The sequence below is a fragment of the Sinocyclocheilus anshuiensis genome, unplaced genomic scaffold (assembly GCF_001515605.1).
Source record: "Sinocyclocheilus anshuiensis isolate Anshui unplaced genomic scaffold, SAMN03320099.WGS_v1.1 scaffold1623, whole genome shotgun sequence".
NCBI classification, from domain to species: Eukaryota; Metazoa; Chordata; class Actinopteri; order Cypriniformes; family Cyprinidae; genus Sinocyclocheilus; species Sinocyclocheilus anshuiensis.
The window spans coordinates 592,217-616,734 of record NW_015553403.1 but is presented as its reverse complement, the minus strand read 5'-3'; the positions used below and the strand labels follow the sequence as shown (position 1 = coordinate 616,734).

The following is a 24,518-nucleotide window of genomic DNA, read 5'->3' as shown; positions in this document are numbered from 1 at the left end:
GTGAGGGGTTGAAAGGAACATTTCAAGTCAACTATCCGCCATTGTAGCAATGACCTCGTGCTCTTGTTAGCTTTACAAGAGGCATGAAGTGACATTGCCTAGACCTCTCCAGAAAAAAAGTCTTCGACTTAGTTTATGTCTCTGTACAGGTTTTGCTGAGCATTTATTAAAGGACTAACCTAACTGAAAAAACAATCTTATGACTCATTGTTCTCACAAAATGCAGCCTGCAAATTTAGTTTCACAACAATAAAAATAGAACTACACAGAACCTTTGTAATTACAATTTAAAATATTCATAAGCGTTTTTAATGATTGTATTTGCGCTGTGTCTGGCCACATTTGAACTTTTTAAACAGACTTTGACACAGTGGAGTCTTGACTCGGCTACTCAATACACCATACATCCATCTGGTGTTGTGACAGACCATAGTGTCACCACGTTTCAGCACACCAGCATCAGAAATGATTGGCATCACACACTACGTCCCTCATATGAAAAAGACAAAGAAAGAAAAAAGCCTACACAATGAATATTCATGGCAGAATGCAGATTTATACTGCCACTGACTGTAAGTAATGTAACTCGTGCTCTTTTTGCATTAGCGGATGTGTGATTCATTGGCACATCAGTCACCTGTGAAGTCTTTTGGTGTCTTCATGACCCTCTTTTGACAAATTTATGCTTCAGAGTTAAAATTCTGAAGTGGGCATCCATCACTAGTGCAGCTGGGTCCATTGTAACAAGAGAGTTTTGGTCAAGTGCTGATTTATAAAACGTTACACCCTAAACAGTAAACTGCTGGGAATAATGCTGTGCTCCATTCAAAGGCGGATGTGGGATCTATTTAATTTCTATGACTTCCAACCATAAAACTTGTTCTGTGGTCTGATTCTCAATGACATAAAGAAACAAAATGGCTGTGCTGGTGTATGATGATCTGGAAAAGATCATTTAGTGTTTTACACACCTGTCACTGCAAAACTCTGCTAAACAGGTTTCATCAGTGTATAAATGTAGCAAATTTGTCTCATTGATGCAGTGAATGTTTATTGTAAACTGGGTCATGTTCAAGAAGGGTTCCCACACTTTCTAACATATTTTTCTGTGCAATTTCCATGACATTAGTTTTCCAGTAATTTATCATGACTTTAATAATTGAATTAAATTATTATTTTTTTAAATGATGATGGTTTTTTGGAGATTTTATAGAATTTAATGAATTAAGTATTTTCTATCCTAAGATATTATCCTTTATTTATTTATTTGTTTGCTTGTTTTGGTTTTCCAGTAAGATTGGAACCCTGTTTAAGTGAAAGTTTGGGGTCAGTAAGATTTATTAAATTTTTTTTTTTTTGTACTTTTATTCAGCAAGAATGCACTAAATTGATCAAAAGTGACAGTAAAGACACATTACATTGTTCAAACGCTCTTCTTTTTAACTTTCTTTTCATCGAAAAATCCTAGAAATTCAGTTTTGCCATCAAAGGAATGAATTGCATTTTAAAAAATATATTAAAATATAAAAAAGGTTATTTTAAAAAGTAATAATACTTCACAATATTAATGTTTTACTGTATATATATATTTTTTAAACAATAAAAATCTTACCGATCCCAAACTTTTGAACAGTAGTGTGAATTCACATTTTGGCAAAATCAAAGTTCCGCGCAAGCTTCTAAGATGGAAATCTTACATAAAGTGGCATTCTAATGCGCATTTCCACTAAGCAAGCTGGAAATTTCGGAGTCAAATGGAACGCAGTGTTAGTCACGTGTGTTTACTGAAACGCACCTTAGTTGTGACACGCTGGATGTGACCTTATACCATGTTCATCATGGCGAAGTCCTGATGATTCACTGGCTTTGTTCCCTATCAGAGCAAAAATAAATACAGTACATTTAATATTTTACTCAATAAATAAAACAAAACAAAACATTTCTCTAACCTCAGCTGCTCCTCACCCTTAAAGCTGTGTGACTATCACAAATGAACAGAAACCATTTCTTAGGACACGTTTTTGTAGCGTTCAAACTGGAACCCTATAAAAGCTATAAAACACTAACACAAAAACAAACGCTGGGCTTGAAGTCGTCCAGTTATTGTTGTTGTTCCTGGCTTTGGCTTTGCACCGTGTCCATGTAGGGGACGGCCAGCTCCGGTCCTCGATAAAGCTCGCTGAGGGCTTCGAACTTGGAGCCCCAGTGCCGCAGGGAGTCGTAGGTGAAGGCCTCCTCTGAAATGGCCGATCCCAGCGAGCTGAGGCTGCCCGCACTGGAGCCCATTCCCTCGATGCAGTACACGTGGTAGGTGTCCATGGGGAATGCCAGGCTGTCATTGTCAGCCTCCCAGATGATGCGGGACACGTAGCTCTTGAAGTCCATGGAGCAGTGACCGCTGCAGCTGGCATTGTGGTGGTAGGGAAGGGTGGCTCCATTGGTGATGTTTCCGCAGGGATGGACCTCCTCCTGAGAGCCCTGGGACGACTTGATGAGGGGGGCTGTGGTACAGGAGGAGGACTGGGACAAGCTGGAACACAGCGGCCTCTTCAGCTCAGTGATGTCATAGGCGTTCTGTTGGACACACAGGCGACACTTTTAATTCTGGGGAAGTGCTATAGAATGTCACTTCATGACTTCCATGCATTGTAAGAGGTCATGTGACAACAATATAGCACACTTTTGAACTGTATGAGGAACAGTAGGCAGTATGTAAACTGCATGCTAGTATTCTATTCTGTGTCAATCATGTTGTGCAGATTGAAATTCTAAAGAGCTGAATGCTGCCACCTAGAGGATGATGGCATTGCAGTGTAGATGCTGATGGAGGTCATTCCCCTGAAAGTAAATCAATATCTCCTCTGGCTGCCCTGTGTTAATGGAATACCTGGTCCTGCTCTCCTCCTCCCTCCTCGTTGTAGTTGAGGATGTTCTCCCGGATGTCCTCCCAGCTCTCGTGCTCTGCTGGGATGTGGTAAACACCTCGCTTGCGGAACTTATTCCGACTGCCCTTCTGATTCCATACGGTCACCGCCACAAGCACGGCTGCAGAGGACAGAGAGAGAGAGATTAATACAAGAATGATGACACCAGTTATTAAAAGTATATTTTTGTTGAAGTGTGGATGCTTAAGGTAAATGACAGCAAATCCTTTCCAACACATTTTACTTCCATAATGTGACATGCACAGAGGTCCTAAAGAAGTCTAAGACAATTAATGAAAATGCTTCTCTTTTGCATTTTTTTTTACACAACTGTTCAAAAGTTTGGGGTCAGTAAGGTTTTTAAAAAAAAATTTAAGTATTAAAGAAATTAATACTTTTATTCAGCAAGGATGCACTAAATTGATCGAAGGGACAGTAAAGACAATTATAATGTTACAAAATATTTATATTTCGAACAACTGTTTCCAAAATTGATAAGAAATGTTTCTTGAGCAGCAAATTAGCATATTGCAATGGTTTCTAAAGAATCATGTGACACTGAAGACTGGAGTAATGGCTGCTAAAAATTCAGCTTTGTCATCGCAGTGATAAATTACATGAAATATATGATATATAATATATGAATGGAAAACGTTTTTTTTTTATAGTAATATTTTACAATATTACTGTTTTTACTGTATTTTTGTTCAAATAAATGTAGCCTTGGTATGCATAAGATACTTTTTTTAAGAACATTAAAAAAATTCATACCGACCCCAAACTTTGGAATGGTAGTGTAATTCAGTACAAAATATTTCAAATTAACAATTTATATTAACAAATTATTATATTTACAAATAATATTTATAAATTAAATTATTTACAGGTTTAAATAAGATTTTGGATCCCAGATTCATTGGACACCATTCAGAGGTGGAGAAAAAAAATCATATTTTGATGAAAGATTACAAAGATTTTGAAAGATTTTCGTCTTTGGAATAACGTGCACAATATGTAAATCATCCACAAAAAAGTGAAAAAAGTAAACAGGATCAGTTTTAATTTCATTTTTTAAGTGCAAAAGTCTGACATGTTCCACCAGCTCATGTCATCTTGCCAGTTCATGGATGGTAAGACTCCTCTTTTCAATTAAAGACAGATAAATCCAAAAATAACCCATAATTTTCTGCCAAATTTCTCTGAAGGCCATAAACCCAACCAATCCCATCATCTGGCAGCACGTTTCTCATTTTTGCTCCAGTTGATGAGTGATTTCTTCCTGCCTGCATGCAATAATGCTTTAAAAAGCACACACAGATGACTGGCCTGCCTCATCATTCTTACCTCTGTGTGTTGGCTCTCTATTGACAGCATTCTTAACTGATGCAAAATGAGAGGGTCTCATCATGGTTCCACATTGATAATGAAGACTTTACAAGGCTTTTCATGAAAAGTGTTCCATGATACCCTGATAGTTACCAAAAAATACGAGCAGACACATGCTGATGGCTAGGATGGAGCTCGGACTGAGTGCTGTGAGATGGAGAGATTTGACCCGGCCGATCTCACACCACTGGCCTCTGAAGCCCTCTGGACAGCGGCACTGGTAGCTCTTGGTGGAGTGAGCCAGGCAGGTGCCACCATTACGACATGTGGTGGGGCCGCAGGGGGACGGGGCGCAATGCAAAAGACCTGTGACCTCATCCACCACTGCAACCTGATTGGCTGGACACCTGGAGTGAGAGAGCGGACGTTGAAATGAAGGAAGAGGCATTTGACAGTGGGAAACCGTGTGGGAGAGAGTGTTCACCTGCACACGTGTTTCCTCCACAGGTCAACGCAGTACAGCGGACTCAGGCAGGGTTTGGCACTGCAGGTGTCAGAGTGGCAGCCGGGCACGACCCCACGGCGCTTCAGTACAGTACTGAACTCTGTGCCCTGACCATCCAGCGGCAGAGAGTGACCGTTCAGTCTTACATCCAGCATACAGCCTGTACGGTAAAAAAAACGGTGAAAACACTATACAACTTTTAGATTTTGTATTTGTTACTATGACTTTTATTTTAAAGTCATTTGTACAAAGTTACTTTTTTACTTTCTATTTTAAGTTTTTTTTTTAAAGGTTTACTAATTTTTTTTTCACTAGCCAATATAGCGGTGCACTTGGACTTTACAATGACTGTAATTTTAAAATGGAACTGTAATTTTGATCATCTAGTTTATTTTGCACCTGACTGTGCATAATTTCACTCATTACACAGCTACTGGATTACAGCAATGAGGGGGGAAAGGGAAGAGAAAACCCACCCTGAAAGTCTCCCTGTGTGTTTGGAGTGGAGCTGTTTCCCAGAAACACACTGGAGGGGTGAACTACTATTTCCTTTTTCTGACCCAGGACCCCTGTGACCTCCCGTGAACCCCCACCCTGCTCCAGTCGCAGGGTAAAGATGTTGTCATGGCGATGAATGCTGACGAAGACCCACTGGCCGTGGTTCACGTGATGACCTGCTAACTTCAGAGAGTGAGTGCCGTCCCCAAGGTTAGCACGGACAGTGAGGTACCCATCTACTATCTGAGAGACAAGAACATGACACAGTGTTACAGCTTTAAAACATTTTCAGATGTATTTAGACATATAAGGGATGCTTAAAATGAATGCAATTGCACTAGGTGTAATTGCATTCATGTGTATCACTCACTTCCAGGATAATGAACTCGTTGGTGTCACGTGAGGCCATGCTGATCAGGCTGCCCATGGAGGAGCGGGTTCTCAGCAGGAAGTGCGCTTGGGTTTTGCGTGGACTTCCTCCACCTCTCAGCTGGTACCTCAGCACACTGTCCTTCTCAAACGACCACTCAGGAAGGGCTTTGTCACACTTGTGTCCACTATATCCAGGGTGGCAATCACAGCTGAAGGAGCCCCATTCCCCCAGACATTTCCCATGGACCCCACAAGAGGGTCCTCCAGTGGTCATACACACACCATCTGTTAGGGCACATCCTGGGGCACTGTTCTCGCTCTCTGCTGCGCTGCCGAGGTCGTACACCTGACAGAAAACAGACACATGCACACAGAAAGGCCTGAGTCAGCACAATTCTGAACCTCATTGATCCGTATCGACACGCTGTCAGAAAGTGGCTCAGGTGAACGTCTGTTCTGTCCAAACAAAAGATTGTGGATTGGAACCCAAAAAACATTGTCTTAATCTCAGCCAGGAAAATAAATTGCATGCTTTAAATATTAAGCCAAACATGCCAAAATTTGTATTTATTTTTTTCAAAAAAAATTTGGGGAGTGTGCGTTTGTGCATGTGTTTTTGGCTAATATTTCCCACAGTCCCTTGCACAATGAAAGAAAAGGAGTCTGTAATAGTCAATTTTGCATTTTTGTCAGTTGAGAGTATTTAAGAATAGTCTTTTTTTATTTGTTTTGTTAAGTTATATTTTGCTTTGGCCAAGACTCCCTTCAGAAATCTAAACACATTTACACTGGTTTTACCTGACTATCCACCACCAGGTTCCTCACACATCCCACAAATCCTTTGTAATGGGGGTGTGACCTACGGAGTGAGTGTGTCTCTTTAACCCCACCCAACTGGAGAGGTTGGTAGACATCCAAAAACCTGAAGGGAAATGAGCAATTGTGGCATTTAGTTTACATCACAGCCAGGAACCATGATTTACTATTTGCTATTGCTAGTCAAAGGCAGGTGGTATTCTAGAGAGAATTTTTATTGGACAAACATTTGAATATGCCTTAGTGAAAAATAAGTTAACAGCATTTTGGTCTGTTGTCCTGTAAAAAAAAAGACACTAGCATATATATATGGGCTAAAGGTATAAGGCCATGACACTCGGATGCCATCAAAAATCCACAAAACTCTAGTTTTCATTTCATGGGGTTCTTTAATAAACATGGAATTTAATAAAATTTGGAATCCTGGACCAGCAAGCAAATGGTCTAAGTAGATACTTTTTAGCAGGGTATTTCTCTAACTATCAGTATCTTAAGATCAAATTTTACCTTTCACTGCCTGGCGTCTCTCCGGAGGCCTTGCACACTGACTGATCAGTCTCAAACATCTCAACTCCCAGGCCTTCCACCTCGTTCACCATGGCACCAGAGCAGTGGTCCAGAATCATCTGGACAGTCTACACAAACACACACACACACACACACACTGATTTAACTTCAAGGCAAAGTACTACACCATATACCATATTTTAGACCCAAATCCCAGAGGGCGATAAAGCTCACAATCTGCTTAACCCAGTGTGAACCTCAGAGCTATGTGATGATCTGGACTCTCAGCTTCATGTCCTAATAAAATTGAGGTGAGGTTGAGAACATTATAAAGTCAAACAAAAATTCCTCTGGGAATGGCAAAAGCCCAGCGTCTCATTCTGGTCACGTGCCCTCCATTTCAATCTATGCTTCTACCTTGCCGTCGCTGATGATGTCGAGGTGATGCCAGCGGCGGTCCGTGACAGTGGCTCTCGCGGACAGCTGCAGTGTTAGAGTCCCCGAGCCGTGATTCACACTCAGCACAGGAACTCCATTTTTCAGCTCTAATGAAAAAAACAGAATCAGAATTGGATTAGAAGACAAACAGCCATTCAAACGATTGGGGTCGGTAAAATGTTCTAACATTTTTGAAAGAAGTCTCTCCGAGATTTTTAAAATTAATTATCGATTCGATTGGGCCAAAAAATTTTTAGGCCAATTTCTGTCTTACCTTTCATTTCTAAGGTATTGGAGAAAATTGTGCTGGATCAACTTCAACATTTTCTGACTAGTAATTGTATTTATGAGGTTTTTCAATCTGGTTTTAAGTCTGCTCACAGCACTGAGTCCGCCCTTTTGAGAGTGTTAAATTATATTTACCTCTCTACTGATTCCGGAGACTCGGTGGTTCTTATTCTTTTAGATCTATCGGCTGCTTTTGATACCATAGACCACTCCTCACTATTATCTAGATTAGAGTCTTGGGTAGGTCTAAAAGCAAACGTTCTGAAATGGTTTCATTCATACCTGTCTGACAGAATGTTTTTAGTGAAGTTGGGTCATTTTTCCTCTTCCCCTGCTCCTCTGACCTGTGGCCTTCCAGCCTTGTTGGTGGTCCCTCACGTTATACTTAAGCGTAGAGGGGAGCGTGCATTTGCGGTGGCAGGGCCACGACTCTGGAATACCCTACCCTTAGAGATTAGAATGGTCCCTTCTTTGTCTGTTTTTAAGTCCTTGCTAAAAACTTATTTGTTTTCCTTAGTGTATTGACTACTGTGATATGGTAATTTTTAAATGTGCGGTTTTAAATTTTTGTCTGGTTTGTTCTCTGTGTATGTGGTAAAATTGTTGCTCTTCTGAAAAGCACTTTGGTCAGCCTGGTGGCTGTTGTATATGTGCTCTACAAATAAAATGAACTTGAACTTATGCTCACTAAGGCTGCATTTATTTGATAAAGATACATTAGAAACAGAAAAATATTATTACAATTAATATCTTTTAAAATGTAATTTATTCCTGTAATAGCTGAATTTTCAGTAGCCATTATTCCAGTCTTCAGTGCCATATGATCCTTCAGAAATAATTATAATTTGATGATTTGGTTCTCAAGAAACATTTCTTATTATTATGAATATTGAAAACAGTTGTGCTGCTTAATATTTTTGAGGAAACCGTGAAAATGTAAGGCATCTTTGTTGAATAAAAGCATTAATCATTTAAAACAAAATCTTACTGACCCAATTTGGAACCATTTCACAAATCAACACCACAAAAAAGGGAGTTCTGGGCCTGAAGACTTGTTTGTGCTTGTGTTGTTTGTGCTACAAACATGAATGACACCTCAAATCATGCAGTTTATAATTTTTCTGAGCAATCAGAATTATGATTTTTGCCCACAGGACCATAATATGGCAAAACAGTCACACAGATTTGACCCCAGGCTATTCGGTGCCACTAGTACACTTCACCTTTAACAAGTTCTCAAACTCATCATGAAAGCATATGACACTGGTACCGCAAACACATGTGACATGAAAATCTAATGCTGTTTTATGCCCCCTAAGATTGGTTTTGACCCCCAGCAGTAAAAAAAAAAAATGCTTATTCGTAATCAATTTGTGGTCAGTTTGAAATTGCTGTCACTGCAGTGCAGGGCTTTTGCCCCAGTTCAATAAAAATGTACCAAACTGATGATGTAAGCTTATGCAAGGCCATGGGAGGGTCATTTCCTGAAATCACACGACCAGTTGCACAATACAGTACTGGACATGTGGCATATAATCTGAATAGGTGACCTTCACCGGTGACCCCATTCACACCACTGCTGACCACACACATTTACACACATCTATAATTAATGACTCACTTCAAATTGTGCTTGTTGCCATTAATCGATTTTAGTAACACAATTAATTGGTAGAGGAAATTAATGTCATGCAGTGTAACAAGATAATCTTAAACTATGATGGTACTATGATGGATGTTCTCTCCATTATGGAGATGGTTTTGTTCTTTTTTTTCTACTGAAAAGTAAATGTTTACATATGTGGTTTCAGTCCAAACTTTCAACTAGTTTTTTCCATCATTAGGAATGTGGTGTGTATGGTATTGTTGTTAACAAATATTTAATACATTTTCAGTAAATTGAAATAATGCTAGAATAAAATAAAATAAAATAAAATATAAATATTAGATGAAAAACTTAAACTTAAAATTAGAAATGTCTCAATGGGAACTAAATGAAATAAGTTTAAGTGCTAAAATGACTAAAACGAAAAGTAATTTAAAAATGTATATAATAAAAATAAAAATAAATTAACTCTGTATAGAAAAACTAACAAAAATGACAAAAGCACATAACTAAAAGTATAACTAAATAAAATAAAAACTGAACACAAGCTAATTCAGAATATTAATAAATACAAAAATAGTACATAAATAATACTAAAATAACAGTACATTCTAAATTGACACGTCACTTTCCACTGCACTATACAAATTAACAGTGAAACATGATCATTTGTCATACATACCCAGTGCAATGAAGTCCTCTTTTTCTCCAGGCTGAGGTGTTCCCATTGGGCCATTGTAGAACAGCAGGCCATTGCCTGCCTCTGTGATGAACTCCAGAGAGATGTGGCTCTGGAAGCAAGGCTTTATGGGCGAGAACCAAGCATAACCATTGCCAAGGAAACTGTGTTTGGTTTGATGGCATTCTGGTCCATCAAACATAGGGGGACATTTACACCTAAAACAGAGTAGTAGATTAGTAGTAGATTTTGCTTCACCAAAAGTGAAACTGCATTATATGAATAAACAACGTTTATTCTATCATATACTAAAACAAGCAATTATTAACAAGACATGAGTGCTAGAACACTAGACTGTTTTACCTGTAGCCTAGTTCACTATCCACACAGGTGCCTCCATTCAGGCAAGGGTTTTGTGAGTATGAAGAGCAGTGCAGGTGAACGCACTCTCGAGCAAGGCAGCCACACTGAGCGCTCGCTTTGGCTGAGACGGACACCAAAGAGACATTCCCGTTGTTCAGTGTTTTAGGGGTGTCACTGAATGTCACCTTGCTAGAGCAGCCACCTGTCTGACCGCAGGCTGCATAGGCGCACTCGTCCACCCCCACCTGTAGAATGGTCACACCCAGAGCGGACTCCAACTGAAAGAGAAGTACAAATCCTACTAAATTACTTGTTGAATTAATGTTACTCCCACAACTGATTCCTTTTTATTATATTTGTTGATTGATACATTTTTTAATTTATTTTTTCTACACATAAGCAAAACTGCACAACATATTGGAACAGTTGGCTACCCAACATTACTACAACTAGATAGCAAATTAAATGAAATAAAATGAAAAGCTAAAATACAAAATACATTCAAGCAAATGTTATAATTTTACATTTTTTCTTTCTTTCTTTTTTCCCCACATTCAACCTGTTATTTCCTTTAAAGGGTTAGTTCACCCAAAAATGAAATTAGCCCATAAATTACTCATCCTCAAGTCATCCTAGGTGTATATGACTTTCTTCTTTCAGACGAATCCAGTCTGAGTTATATTAAAAATTGTCTTTGTAAGAAAAATATCCATATTCAAAACGTAATAATCACTTTAATCTAGCTTGCGCAAACAGTTGTACACGGAAGCAGCTGATGATGTATGAGTTCAGCCTTCAGCCTCTTGAGGGTGAGTAATTTATGGGCTAATTTTCATTTTTGGTTGAACCCTTTAATTTACCAGTCAATATTGACTTTATTTATATGGAAAATACATCCTTGGTCATTCTACTGAAAAAATAAAAATAAAAAATGAAAAATAAAATGAAAAATAAAAATGTAAAATAAAAAATGTAAATATAATCAATAATACAAATTAAATTAAATTAAATTAAAAATAAAAATTTAAATTAAATTAAATTAAAAATAACAATTTGAATTAAAAATAAAATAAAATATTGTATGGAAAAGAGCAGTTTGGAAACATTGTAAAGAAAAAGTCATACAGGTTTGGAACGACAAGAGCATAAGTTTGGATGACTATATTTTCATTTTCTTTCTGATGACTACATTTTCATTTTCTTTCTTTAGCATAAGCATAAGAAGCATAAGAAAATATTTTTTATCAAAATACATCATTATCCAAAACAATTTACAAGAGGAACAATGCAACACAAGTGATTCACCATAATCATTTCTGTACATGTGTTGTTAGTATGAGTGTGTTTGTTTGTTCTGGACTCAAGGGCAGTCCATCACATCCCTCAGCAGTGGCTCTAAAAATGTCAGGGCAGCTTCCTGTGTAGTGCATCAACATCATCTCGGTGAGAGCATTAGCACCACGCTGGGCTGTGAAGAGAGCCCACTCTACACCTGATTTATAGACTGGTGGATGCTGCACAGGGAGCAACATGTTCTTTCTATCCATTCCTCCCTCCCTCCCTTTCAGAAATCATGCTCGCTTCCCCAGCCCAAAGCGACAGCCCACCGTCTCATACCTTACATGGAAATGAAATATTTATTGAACTGTTGCAAAGTGTGTCTCTGAGTGCAGGTGTGAGACGCATGTAAATGTGAACCGCTTCATAGACTCCATGTCTGTGCCTATGTGAGAAACACAGAAGACGTGGATTGGTGTGAAAGTGTGAGTATTTGTGCGCATGTCTTTGTCACCTTAGCTTTGTGCATTGCCACGTAGCCATGGAGTTTCTCGGGCTTGTAGTATGGCGAGCCATGGGCGGCAAACCACACGCTGAGGTGATGCTGCATTGGCTGGCTGCCACTGGCCAGGCTAAAGATGTCAACGTTCTCCATATCAATCTGGAAGAGCTCGGACAAGAGGCGGCGGAGACGCATGTATCGGCTCTCCTCATTCATTGATGCTTGGAAAAACTCATTTGCAGTCAGGTCTGTGCGTAACAAACACACACATACAAAGAACTTGCCATCAGTGTAAAATCCAAGCATATTTATTAATGCGGTCACATTGTACTGTTTCTTAACATTTGGTTTTTTTAGCCATATGTTTTCCACCATCTCTATGACCCTATTTTGTTTGGACTTTTTTCACACTGCCCCTTCTATGCTAAGACTTATATGCAAATGGCCTCTTCGCATGTGAAATGAGTAAGAGCACTTACTCTCAGGCTGCGGACTGCATTATGCTCATTCATCAATCTCAGCCTGCATTACATGTGACAGATTTACAAAATCTCCATTGAAATGTGATGCACAAACTTTTAAGGTCAAAGTAAATGATTGAGCATAAAAATCAGCCACTTTTTTCTAATGGGATACAAGGATGCAAATGCTATGCATTTTTAAAATAGTTTCTAATACCAGATATTCAACAATTTAAGAATGCTGCATTCAAACTTTTCATCAAATTGTTTTCTTTCAGTTAGCACAGGTTTTGTATTTTTAATTAATTAATTTTTTTGGAACTGACTGTTCATAGTCTTCATTGATCTGAGATTATGCACCTCAGTTTTTGAGTGAAAAATAATTTTTGCAGTGTTCACTCAAAAACAGAGGTGCATAAGTTCAGATCAATACCAATCAGTTCCAAAAAGAAACACAAAACCTAATGGCTAATTGAGAGAAAACAAGTTAATAGAAATACTGAATCCCACATTTGGTAATAACATTGCATGATAAGAGATTTACAAGCAATTTTTTGTAGGTCGTTCATTTTTGACTGGGAACACCACAAGTGTAACAAAGTTGGAGTCCTATGCAGTAACATTCACTAGAATTTTTGGGGAAAAGAAAATCCTCTCACATAACATGAAGGTTAAATATAACAATAATGTAAGCATATGTTTAAGAATTAATAGATTAATAAATTAAAACAAAAACAAGCTGTTCTATTTTAAGATTTAATTTAATAAAAAAAATTTTTGAAAGGAAGAGTCACTCACTGGCCAGTCTGATTGACCCAGCATTCCTCAGCTCCTCCTCCTCCAGCTCCATCACCATGACCTCGGCTGATGAGGTGACGTCAGGCCAGCTCTTATCTGCCACCCTCACCTGCAGGCTGTAGAATCCAGCTGGTGTTCCCTCTCGGATGCTCAGCTGACCGGTGTTTTGGTTCAGGCTGAATTGCCTGTGTGGGTTCATGTTCAGTGGGGCAAAAGGATGAGAATTAATGCATGACTCAAGATTCAACTAGTGTATTTATGATCATCTCAATCTACCACCTTTATTAAATATTTATAATAATAAGAATTAAAAAAGAAATTCATCATTTACTCATGCAGTAAATTAAGATGTTTAGGAGGATGTTTGGTCTGTTCCTCACACAAAGCTATCTTTTATGGTTTTATAGTATTTGGTATATAGTGTACATATGGATGGAAGACTTTTATAATACATTTATGGTGCTTTTTTGTCATTTGGGAGTTCGACAGCATCTTTACTCCTTCATTTTTTATCCTTGTAAGACAAGGAGTAGCATCAACTTACTGTCTAACACCTCTGTGAAAGAAAGTCATATGGGTTTGGAGGGTGACAAAATGGTATCAGAATTTCCATTTTTGGGTGAACTATCCCTTTAAACAAAGACAAACCAGAGTGAAAATAACTGTACAGTAACTGGAGATTCAGTCCCAGGTTCATTCTTGGATCATCACGCATGAGAGAGCAGCACTGATGCTGTAAGATAACTCAAGCTGTATTATTAATGGCAGTGTGTATATCAGTGAAAGCACTTATGTCAACTCCTGTCTCCGTCTCCAGATGTGATGAACATGACAGGGACAGTTCTGCTGTTCTGGATAAGAGATTCCAGGAACAGCTGGGCCACACCAATCTCTCAGTCTCTCTCTCTCTCTCTTTTGTATGGATATGCACTTTCTCTGTCTAGGTCACAGTTGTATTATCCCTTTTCTGCATTTTGAAGCGTGTCCTCCTGTGCACATTTTTTTTTGCTTTTAAGCATAAACCACAACTCAACTGTGTTAGATATATGTCAGTATGATTTTTAAAAAAGAAATTAATACTTTCAATCAGCAAGGATGTACACTATTGATCAGCTGTCACAGTAACACTTTTTTTGTTACACATAAAAAATCTATTTCAAATAAATGCTGTACTTTTGAACTTTCTATTCATCAAAAAATCCTTTACACAAAAATACTGAGAAGCACAAATGCCTCCCTGAACGTATCTACTATCCTGAATTTGCATTTTCTCACATAAACGAACACACATAGTAATGCAAGGGTTGATTCTTGATAACTTGGAGGAAGGGTTTGTGGTCATTTTTTTGGATTGTTTTGCACATGCTGAAAAATAATTGAAAAATACGATGATTGCAGACTTGCAATTTAATTGACTGTTCCTCATGTCTCTCTTGGAACCAGATTTCAAAACATAATGTAGCATCTGTGATTACAGACTAGTGTGAGTGAGATATAACCCAATAAATGCTGTGATAGAATCGCTGTTTGGACATTTATTGGGAGGTTTTTTTTCATCCAGGGATTTTAGTTAGATTTTTTAATGAAAACCCTCCTCATATTAGCTACACATTCAATGGCACTCTCCTCTAAAATACAGTTATATGACAGTTACAGATAACTACATTGTCTGCAAATTCATTAAACCCATAGAATATAATGATGTTATGACAAATATGAGAAATTCTCCACATTTTAAGTATTTAGGGAATAGTGCATTTGACTCTGATCTAAATAGTCCTGTCTTAAATCAGAAGATATTTTAATATATATTTCAACCCAAGTACACAAGACATGTATGATCACATGAACTTTAAGAATCATATAATTTTTTGTTTGTTTGTTTAGATAAATCGCTCAGAGGGGTTTGACCAACCAGTTAGACAGACTAGGTTATTTATATGTACAAATCATCCAAACACCCCATTCCTTGCCATTTCTAATATACATTTTATTAATATTGCTAAATATTATTAAACTGTAACGAAATTGCAGATCCATCTTTGATTGTCAAAAGAATTCCAGGTTGAATGCGTAGCTAATATGAAGTGGGTTTTCATGAGAAAAAAAAAATCCAACTAAAATCAGAACTGGAAACAAACACTGAATGAACAAAAGAAAAAAAAACTCCCAATAAATGTCCAAACAGCGATTCTATTACAGCATTTATGTTATATCTTGTGCATCATTTACATTTTGCTTTGGATAAAAGCGTCTGCTAAATGACTAAATAAATAAATAAATAAAAAATAAATAATTTGACAGGAAACTTTATATTAATGTACTTTCATGCTACAGCAATGCGCTCTCGACATTTGTCAGTAAAATAACGCCATATCTATCTTGTAGTGTGAGCTAAGAGGACAAGAACACAAAATGAAAATAGACATTTCATGTCTATTAAAACAACCCTGGTATATGGCGTTTGCTATGAAGCTATGTTTGGCCCTGTAACTTCAAACATTGTGCAGCAAGGTCGCTAAACTCAGTAGTCACTGCTCAAATTAAATTCAATCATGTTCATATAACAGGAATAGAGTTCCACCTCGATGGTAACCTTCAGCTCGGGTGCCAAATTAGGTACTTCACTGTCAAGTAAGCAAATGAAAAACTGCTTGGATCGAAGCTACGCTCTTGGTGCCAAGAGATGTGTCACACTAGCTAACATCAAACTGCTAATGTATTAATGTGTTAATTATCCAAATTAATGAGAAGAGATCCTCCACAACACACCGTCGGGCACAGCTTTGGATGGAACTTGAAATAGACTGTGATTAAACTCAAGACTAAACTGATTGAGTTGGCATTGCTTGCTGGAGTGTTAGTATAATCGCTTTACTTAAAGGTGCCATTGTTGGCATGAGCCACAGAGTCTGGTTTGGACAAAGTCCATCACACTTACATGCAGCTCATTAGAGAGAACCTCTAGCCAACGTAATCTTTCTTATCAGTTACTAGGAGAGAATTCGTGTATCACTTCAGAGTGAATTTTGAAATGAAAAAGGCAAGTGACAGGCAAGATGTCAGAATTTTGAATCAAACTTCAATAGAAGATCAAAGCACCTGGGGGGTTTGCCTTCGAACTTGTAAACCTTCTCGCTCCAATCATCAAGGTCAGGGGATTGAACCTGTCCAAGCACCATCATGGGGAGTGTACCTGGGGAAAATACATAATGAGGTTAGAGAAAAGCTACCTTCATCCAGCCTGTGCGAAACCTGTGGCGATGCGCGTGGGTGGAGGAGACATATCTTTAAAAAGATAAGCAAAAAGCAGAGCATCTCATTGGCACATATGGACCCACTTAAACAGCACAGGGGGGGGGGGGGGGGCAATGCTATTAGCATGCAACATTGCCATTTCTCCAAAAGGCAAAATGAAATGCTGTAATCCGGTTAGTCATGAAATCAACACCCTTTAAAATGGTTCCTGTTTATGTGCCTCTTAAACCTGGGATTTAAGTAAATTGTTAGCATCATGCCATGTTTGAGCTACATGACGAATTCTTATTAGAAGGCTAATGCATTTCTATCAGAGAAAAGAGAAAAATGTTAAAAACATATCAAGTAATACTATATTTCTTTCCTAAAATGTGATATATTAAGACGACTAAAAAACAAGTGTTTTGGCTATGATTTTCTTACACATTATGAAATATTTTTAAGTACTATAAAATAAATAATGGCATGTTATTTTGGAAGTGAAGCATGGTACTACCATGGTATTTTGGACATGTAGCATGGCAATACCAGTTTTTTTTTTACACATTTACCATGGCAGTACCACAGTATATTTTGAAGTACCTTGGAGTACCAAGTAAATATCATGCAAAATGAATATGTTAACACTTACAAAAAGTACTATTCTACCACCATGGTATTCTGGACATGCAGAATAGTAGTATCATGGTATTCTTGGAAGTACCCTAGAGTACCATTAAAATACCATGGTATATGAATTTCAGTACCATGGTATATTTCAAAATACTATAGTATCACCACCATTATACTATGGTACTGCCACAGTGCCACAGGGATGTAAATAACAACAGCCAGTGAATTTCAGTACTATGGTAGCAAGATTATGACATTTCTTTGGAACATACCCTGTAAGTTGTACACTATGAACTCGCTGTGTCCAGGTGCATGGGGATGGTCGTTTTTATCTCCAATTATGACGGTGAGTGTACTGGTGGAGCTCACTGGTGGTGAGCCGCTGTCAATCATCAGGATGGGGAGAAGATACTGCTTCTGCTGTTCCCGGTCAAAGCTGCGGAGAGCGGTTATCATGGCACTGCCGTTCCGCAGATCAGTCAAGTTGAAATTAGTAACAACAGAGGTCAGCATCAGCAGACGGATGGAAAAAGGCTCTCCGTTGGATGACGTGTCTCTGTCAATAACATGCAACAGAATGGATGTATCGTTCATGTGAATGACCTGTGGCGCAATAGTGTTCTCCCACACAATGGGCTGATATGGAGCCTCAAACTCTGGTCCATTGTCATTGACATCTTGTACAGTCACTAGCACGATGGCAGAGCCAGTCAGAGCAGGGCTGCCCATGTCTGTGGCCAGGATCATAAGCCTATGTTGAAACACCTTCTCCCTGTCCAGAGAGTCAGCTACCACAACCCAACCACTCTTATCTACCAGGAACTGCTGAAAGGGGTCGGATTCTGGGGCGATGCTGTATGTGAACCTCCCATTTTGTCCAGAGTCCAGATCCACTGCTGTCACCTGTGCGACGACGGTGCCTACTGGAACGTCCTCGAACATGGATCCCGCTTCGTAGAACTGTGGGAAGAAGACTGGAGTGTGGTCATTGGAGTCTTCCACCTGAATGATGCAGTAGGTCAGGCTAAAGAAGTCAGCATCCTCCACTTTGACCGTCAGGTTGAATGTGCGCTCATGTGGCTTCTCAAAGTCAATCTTCTTCTTCAGTCTCACTATGCCACGGCGGTTCACCTTGTCAGTCTCAATGAAAAATTTGCGGTCTTCATCTCCACCAATGATGCTGAACGTCATGACTGAATTTTCACCTTCATCACCATCGGTGGCAGCCACTACCACTACCTCGCTGTTGATGTCCAAGTTTTCTGGCATAGAGGCCATGTAGACTCTCTGGGTGAACACCGGAGGATGGTCATTGACGTCGGAAATTACGATGGTGGCTGTTCCTGTCCCCGAAAGTCCTCCTCCATCACGAGCTTCTACCACAACCAGGTATCGATCCACCACTTCCCTGTCCAAAGAGCGCAAAACAGTATAGATAGTGCCTGTGGCTGGGTTGATGGAGAAGAGGTTAAGATTGATCTCATTGTGCACATTCTGCACAATTCTGTAGGTAAGGATAGCATTCTTCCCAGCTTTTGGATCATCTAGGTCGGTGGCCCGCATCTCCATTATGGAAGTGTCCGCTGGGGAATTCTCAGGCACATGACCCAAAAAGGAGTTGTCTGTTGCACACAGGAAGACAGGTGCGTTGTCATTGATATCCTGCACTTCGACTAGAACATCAGCAAACCCGGTAAGACCTGCCCCATTCTCATCAGTGGCAAGTACCAGGAATTGCCAGGCTGAGCGGACCTCGCGATCTAAACGACGTTGGGCGAAGATCCTACCATTCATCTCATCTATGGTGAATTCGTTACCAGCTCCCTGCCCGTGTAGAGAATACCGCACCGCACGCTGGTCCGCCTCCTGATCTGGATCCGTGGCTGAGACCTGTGTGAAGAACAGATGGGAAAAATACAGGCATGCATATTAGAATTCAACACAGTTGTCACAGAACATATGGGGCAATTAAAAGTTAATAGTCACAGCAAAGGAATGCCGATAGTTCTCTCCACCTCTTTTCCGGTATGTTTATGCAAATCCTTTGAAGTCTATTTTTTACACTGACAGCACAATAGACAGCAATATTGAGACACGGTAGCACAAAATGACAACCGTGGCAGGGTGTCAAAATATTAATTTCAAATAGGCTTTCTTTTTAGGCTTTCTAAGCTTTAAACTACACGAGGACATTAATAAACATTACATATCCCTTCAAATCAAATCATAAGACTGGAATCTACAGAATTTTTCACAGTAAATCATAAGTGGGCTGTACAATGAATCAAATCGCAATACTGACTTGAAACTCAAAGGTCTTCATGGCAACCCATCAAAATAAAAGTTCGGTTTAACTTGAAGGCATTGCGGCAGAAATATATTACTATTGTTCTATTGTGTACTATTGTGTACTATTGACATGCTTTAATATTCAAAAAACACTTTATTTTTCAAATACTGTACATCATTTTAGGTCCTCTATGCCCCGCCTCTCTCAAACGCTTCGTTTAATTTTTGTTAAACTTTTAATAAATTGATGTTAAATTGTTTAAGTTTCATGATTTAAATTAATTAGACATGCTTTTTGATTAATACAATTTAATTTAACCATTAAAAAGCAGTTTTAACCAAAAAAAAAAACGCCTACCTAGGGGAAACACTGAAACCCATAATGAAGCTGGAACTAATTTATAGCATATGTACAAGACATTCACAAAATCATTTCATATCTCTGTAAAAAGGTTGATGTTCTTCTCTACAACATTTTTGCCTTTTTCATGCAACTACATGTGTCTGTTTGAGTGTTTTAACCCCTCACCTCAAGTACAAGGACAGGAAGCTCTGTAAGTTCCTCCATGACGCTGGCGTGGTACTCAGTCTGAGTGAAAAGGGGTGCCTCATCATTTTGGTTGATGACATTAATGACAACCATTGTCTGGTTTTCCCATTTTCCATCCGACGCAACCAGCCGTAACTCATAGCGCTGCACCTGCTCATAGTCTAGCCGCTGGGCAATGAAGATCGTGCCAACCTCTGGCTCCACATCGAATGTGCCCATGGTGTTCCCAGAGGTAATCTGGTACCGAAGTTGGGCATTGGCACCTGTTTGGGGGGTTTGGGAAGCGTTAGCATTCTAGGAAGTTTTAAGCTTGGCTGAGCTGGATAAAAAGAGAATGCCAGCATTAATCTGTGCTCATTTGATGAGGATTACATAAAGGACAAGAAAGCTCTAATGCACAGTCATGATATGATTGTGCTTAAATACTGAAATTAACACATATACACATAAAGTCACACAGAATGTTTTGTACATATTTTGTTACACTTTTTTAAACACTTTTTCTAAATCAATGCGTCATTAAATCCAATTTGATTCTTTGAAATGACAGTTTGATTATAAAAATTATACATCAAAAAGGTTTAATAAGTTATCTCTGCTGATATATGAAATCCAGTTCTAAATAAATAAATAATAATAAATACATATTTTCTAATAATAATATTATAAAATGTTCCTTTTTTCCCGCAATTCTCTTTGGTGGCCCTATTGGCATAAAAATGAAACCCTTCATCTTTAGAGATGTACATCTGTGGTTGAAAATCTTATTTCAAACAATGACCATAATCTATCTTTTCCACTTCTGCTGCCCCCCAGCTTGACCCCAAACGGCTTTATCCAACCATGGTACACTGCAGGGGGAAAGGCTCTAGTTTCGCGCCTGCTCTGTTTCAGGTTGTCTCAGATTCTATGAGACAAACACTATCTGGGCATGATGTGTGAGGATTTCATTAGAACGTGTCGTGCTCATCCTGGCTACGGCCATCACAGTTGTAAATTGTGATGTGCTGTGACACTTGCTGAGGGGAGCTCCAGTGATTTTGCCAAAAGCAAGCTTCCTTAATGACTAGCCAGTCCATATGGCGGCCCTCCCCACAACACCACCACAGGCCAACTAGGTTAAACCTAACTACTGTGATCTATAGAATGGTCATAGGTGATGAAAGACAGCTGAAAGTCTAGGAAACCTTGTGCTCATTCGGCTGTTGAAGAAAGTTTGCAGTGTTTTACATATCCCATCTTTGAAATCAGTCTGGAGTTTAATGAACAGCTCAGAGAGGGCACTGCTAATCAGCTTTAGGAAATACTTAACAGGACCATAAAATTCCTTCTCTCCTGCAAATCAGCTCCTAATTATTCGTAGTCCCCATTTTCATCCCCAGTGTAATAAGAAATATTGCATTTTAATGGCGATCTCATTCATTGTGCTTTTCAAAGCAGGAAGGGGACAGAGGGACATCAAGCTTCGATTTGCATTCCCCTTCATGACAGTTGTGAAATATTAGCTGTCGCTCGGCTCTGGACTGTCCATCCAGCCATGGCAGGTCACGTCACCCTTCTCACCTCCACGGCGGCACCAGCGTCTCATCATTAATGAGCTATCAGACACCTGCACATCTCCATCCCGCTGCCCCCGTCTCCTTCAGTCTGCTTGTTGACACGGCTCCACGCCACACATAATTTGTCATGCATATGTAACAGGTGAAGCCGTGACGCCGTGAGAGACATCGTGCTCCCGCCTGTTTGTTTATGTTGACAGATGAGCCGAAGTCACCATGCCCTGATGGAAATCAGAGTGAGATCAGGTGGAGGAATCGTGTCACCGAGATGTGTGGAGGTGACAGCCTGGAATATTCTACAGGCAGAGGATGAGAAATGAGGGGGTGGGCAGACGGGCAGACTGGCAGGCTGCCACGCTACGTTGGACGGATAGGTGATTTGTCCAAGCCTGTCACGCTCAGATTACCAGGAGCGACTCTATGGCTGTCGGAGGAAAGAGCGACGGACCTAATGTTCCAGCAGGGCTAACAAAATCAACAGTAGAAGTCGCTCCAGAATATGCAAATTTAACTGACCGCTGAGAGTGCACTAGACTAATTCATAGCTGCTCATGTATTCACATGGTTTCAGCTGCTAAGGCGAAGTTTTCAGGCAGTGCTGAGATACAAAGCTCTCTAAAGACTAATAATACATTTACTAAACAGCTAAGTTTCATTTCAGAGGTCAAAAAATGCATAGCATTAAGGTAAAGTACGCTGTCAGCAATGCTCGTACACTTGCTAATTTTGGCATCTTACATTACAGGGAGAAAAAAAATACAGACTGTCTTCTGTAAAATGGTGTAATGGTGATAGTTACATCATTGTAAAAAAGTCTGTGTGCTATTGAAACAAACATGAACTCCCTGCAGTTTCAGCTTGCCCTTGAGGGGTTCAGCATACTTTGGTAACAATACGGTTACAATACGGAGCACTTTGGAAAACAAAACTGCATGTTGTCCCTCTTTCTGCCTCTCTGTGTTATCTTAAAGATATAGTTCGTCCAAAAAAGTAAATTCTATCAGCATATACTTAACCATTAAAAAATGTTACCTGAAATAAAAGTTAACTGAGATAATGTGAAATACAGACATATCGGTAACACTTTACAATAAGGTTCCATATGTTAACTATATCTAATGCATCAAATATTATGAACTAACAATGAGCAACACATTGTTGCAGTATTTATTAATCTTTGTTAACATTAGTTATTTATTAGTTAAAAATACAACTGGTCATTGTTTGTCCATGTTAGCTCAGGTCCATTAAATAACATTAATAGATACAACACCTGAATTTAATAATGTTTTAGTAAATGTTGGAATCAACGTTAACAAAGATTAAGAAATGCTTTAGAAGTATTTTCATTGTTAGTTTATGTTAACTAATGTAGTTAAGTAATGTTAACAAGTGGAACCTTATTGTAAAATGTTTCCCATAATATATAAAAAAAACTTAAAATTATTTTGTTTAAAACAAAACAAATAAAAATGACAAAAACATACAGTAAGATTACTTAAAATGTAACTACAGCTCAAATAGAAAATAAATGTAAAACATAATAAAATTACATTGAGATAGTATCTCAATATTAGTAAAATAAACCTGTACAATTTATATCAAACAGTGCATCAATCTCAATTGATATTAGGAACTACAGGGGATAACAAATTCTTTAGATTTTGGACCATTTCTCACACAAACACACTGAACAACTTTAGGTCATGGAATAAAGCAGACCACTTTTTAATGTGGTGCCATATGGAAAAGAGCAATCAGAATAAAACTAAAGTCATACAGATGACACAAGGGTGAGTAAATAAAAAAGTCAAGACGGTTTTTGGTTGGGGTAGATGCGGATTGTTTTTGTCGGCACTACTAAATAATGGCAGAATTCAGATTTTTGAGTGAACTACTTCTTTAAAAACTTTTTTTTTCTTGTTTGACTGATAAAAGATGAATGAATCTGTGCAGCTTGTTTAATACACTTGTTATTTTCTTTCTCATTTAATCTCTGGTTACACCACCTGGTAAAGCCTCTCAAGAGCTTTGTCAAAAATCTACCATTACACACTACTTTTATCATTTCAGTGTATTTTTCAAAAGTGTAGAGCTGCCTATTCCGTTCCATTTAAAAATCTCAATGGTTATTTGCCTGGGCTCTCAGATGTCACGCATCTCATGTAAATTTCTACGCAAAATCTTTCACACAAGGGTTTACTTCCATCATTAAAGAAAGCCTGCTACTTATTTAATTATTTTTCTTGAAGACAACAAAGAAAAACAATCAAAGAGACAAACATCAAATGGGGTGCTGAAATTGTTACACCCACATTCACCACAGAGATTTGCTAACAATCTCAGCACAAAAAGGAGCGAATTTTCCACCTAGATTTATTTCGCTCAATTTCTTTTTGCAACCCCTCCTCCTCAATCTCTGTCAAATATATCATTGGGCTGTCAGATAGGAATCATTGCACAAACAAACAAAACTAAAACAACAAAAACCACAAACTAAAGACAAGTGACAGGACTACCTGAATAATATTTGATACACCTACACACAATGAAAAGAAATTACCTTCATCTTCATCGTTAGCTGTAACGGTAATGACCACAAAGCCCACTTCTTTGTCTTCCTCCACACTGATCTCATATACAGGCTGAGAGAAGGCTGGAGCATTGTCATTTACATCTGTGACAAAAACCCTCACGTAGGCTGTGTCTACAGGGCAGAAGAGGTGTGCATTACTTCCAGATCACATCAGTGCATTATAGTCCAGTGTTTCCCAACCAGGGTGCCGCCTGTCGAGAGCAGGGGTGCCGTGTAAAAAATAATTTTTTAATATTTTTAAATTGCTAAAATGTTCAAAAAAGCATCTATTATATAATATCCATTTCTGATGT

General features: G+C 38.7%; 1 protein-coding gene across 1 annotated transcript in view; it reads right to left on the bottom strand.

The window, feature by feature from the left end:
• Positions 1 to 1,625: 1,625 nt before the first annotated feature.
• LOC107668308 (neural-cadherin-like) overlaps positions 1,626 to 24,518 on the bottom strand; it is a 132,260-nt gene continuing 109,367 nt past the window's right edge. The window contains 17 exon segments of the mRNA XM_016460147.1: positions 1,626 to 2,574; positions 2,888 to 3,045; positions 4,404 to 4,657; positions 4,735 to 4,915; positions 5,232 to 5,496; positions 5,624 to 5,971; positions 6,424 to 6,547; positions 6,949 to 7,076; positions 7,366 to 7,493; positions 9,963 to 10,177; positions 10,323 to 10,600; positions 12,115 to 12,350; positions 13,362 to 13,546; positions 16,464 to 16,557; positions 17,504 to 19,121; positions 20,050 to 20,333; positions 24,193 to 24,336. Coding sequence (XP_016315633.1) covers positions 2,101 to 2,574; positions 2,888 to 3,045; positions 4,404 to 4,657; positions 4,735 to 4,915; positions 5,232 to 5,496; positions 5,624 to 5,971; positions 6,424 to 6,547; positions 6,949 to 7,076; positions 7,366 to 7,493; positions 9,963 to 10,177; positions 10,323 to 10,600; positions 12,115 to 12,350; positions 13,362 to 13,546; positions 16,464 to 16,557; positions 17,504 to 19,121; positions 20,050 to 20,333; positions 24,193 to 24,336 — 5,114 coding nt within the window. The 3' untranslated portion in view covers positions 1,626 to 2,100.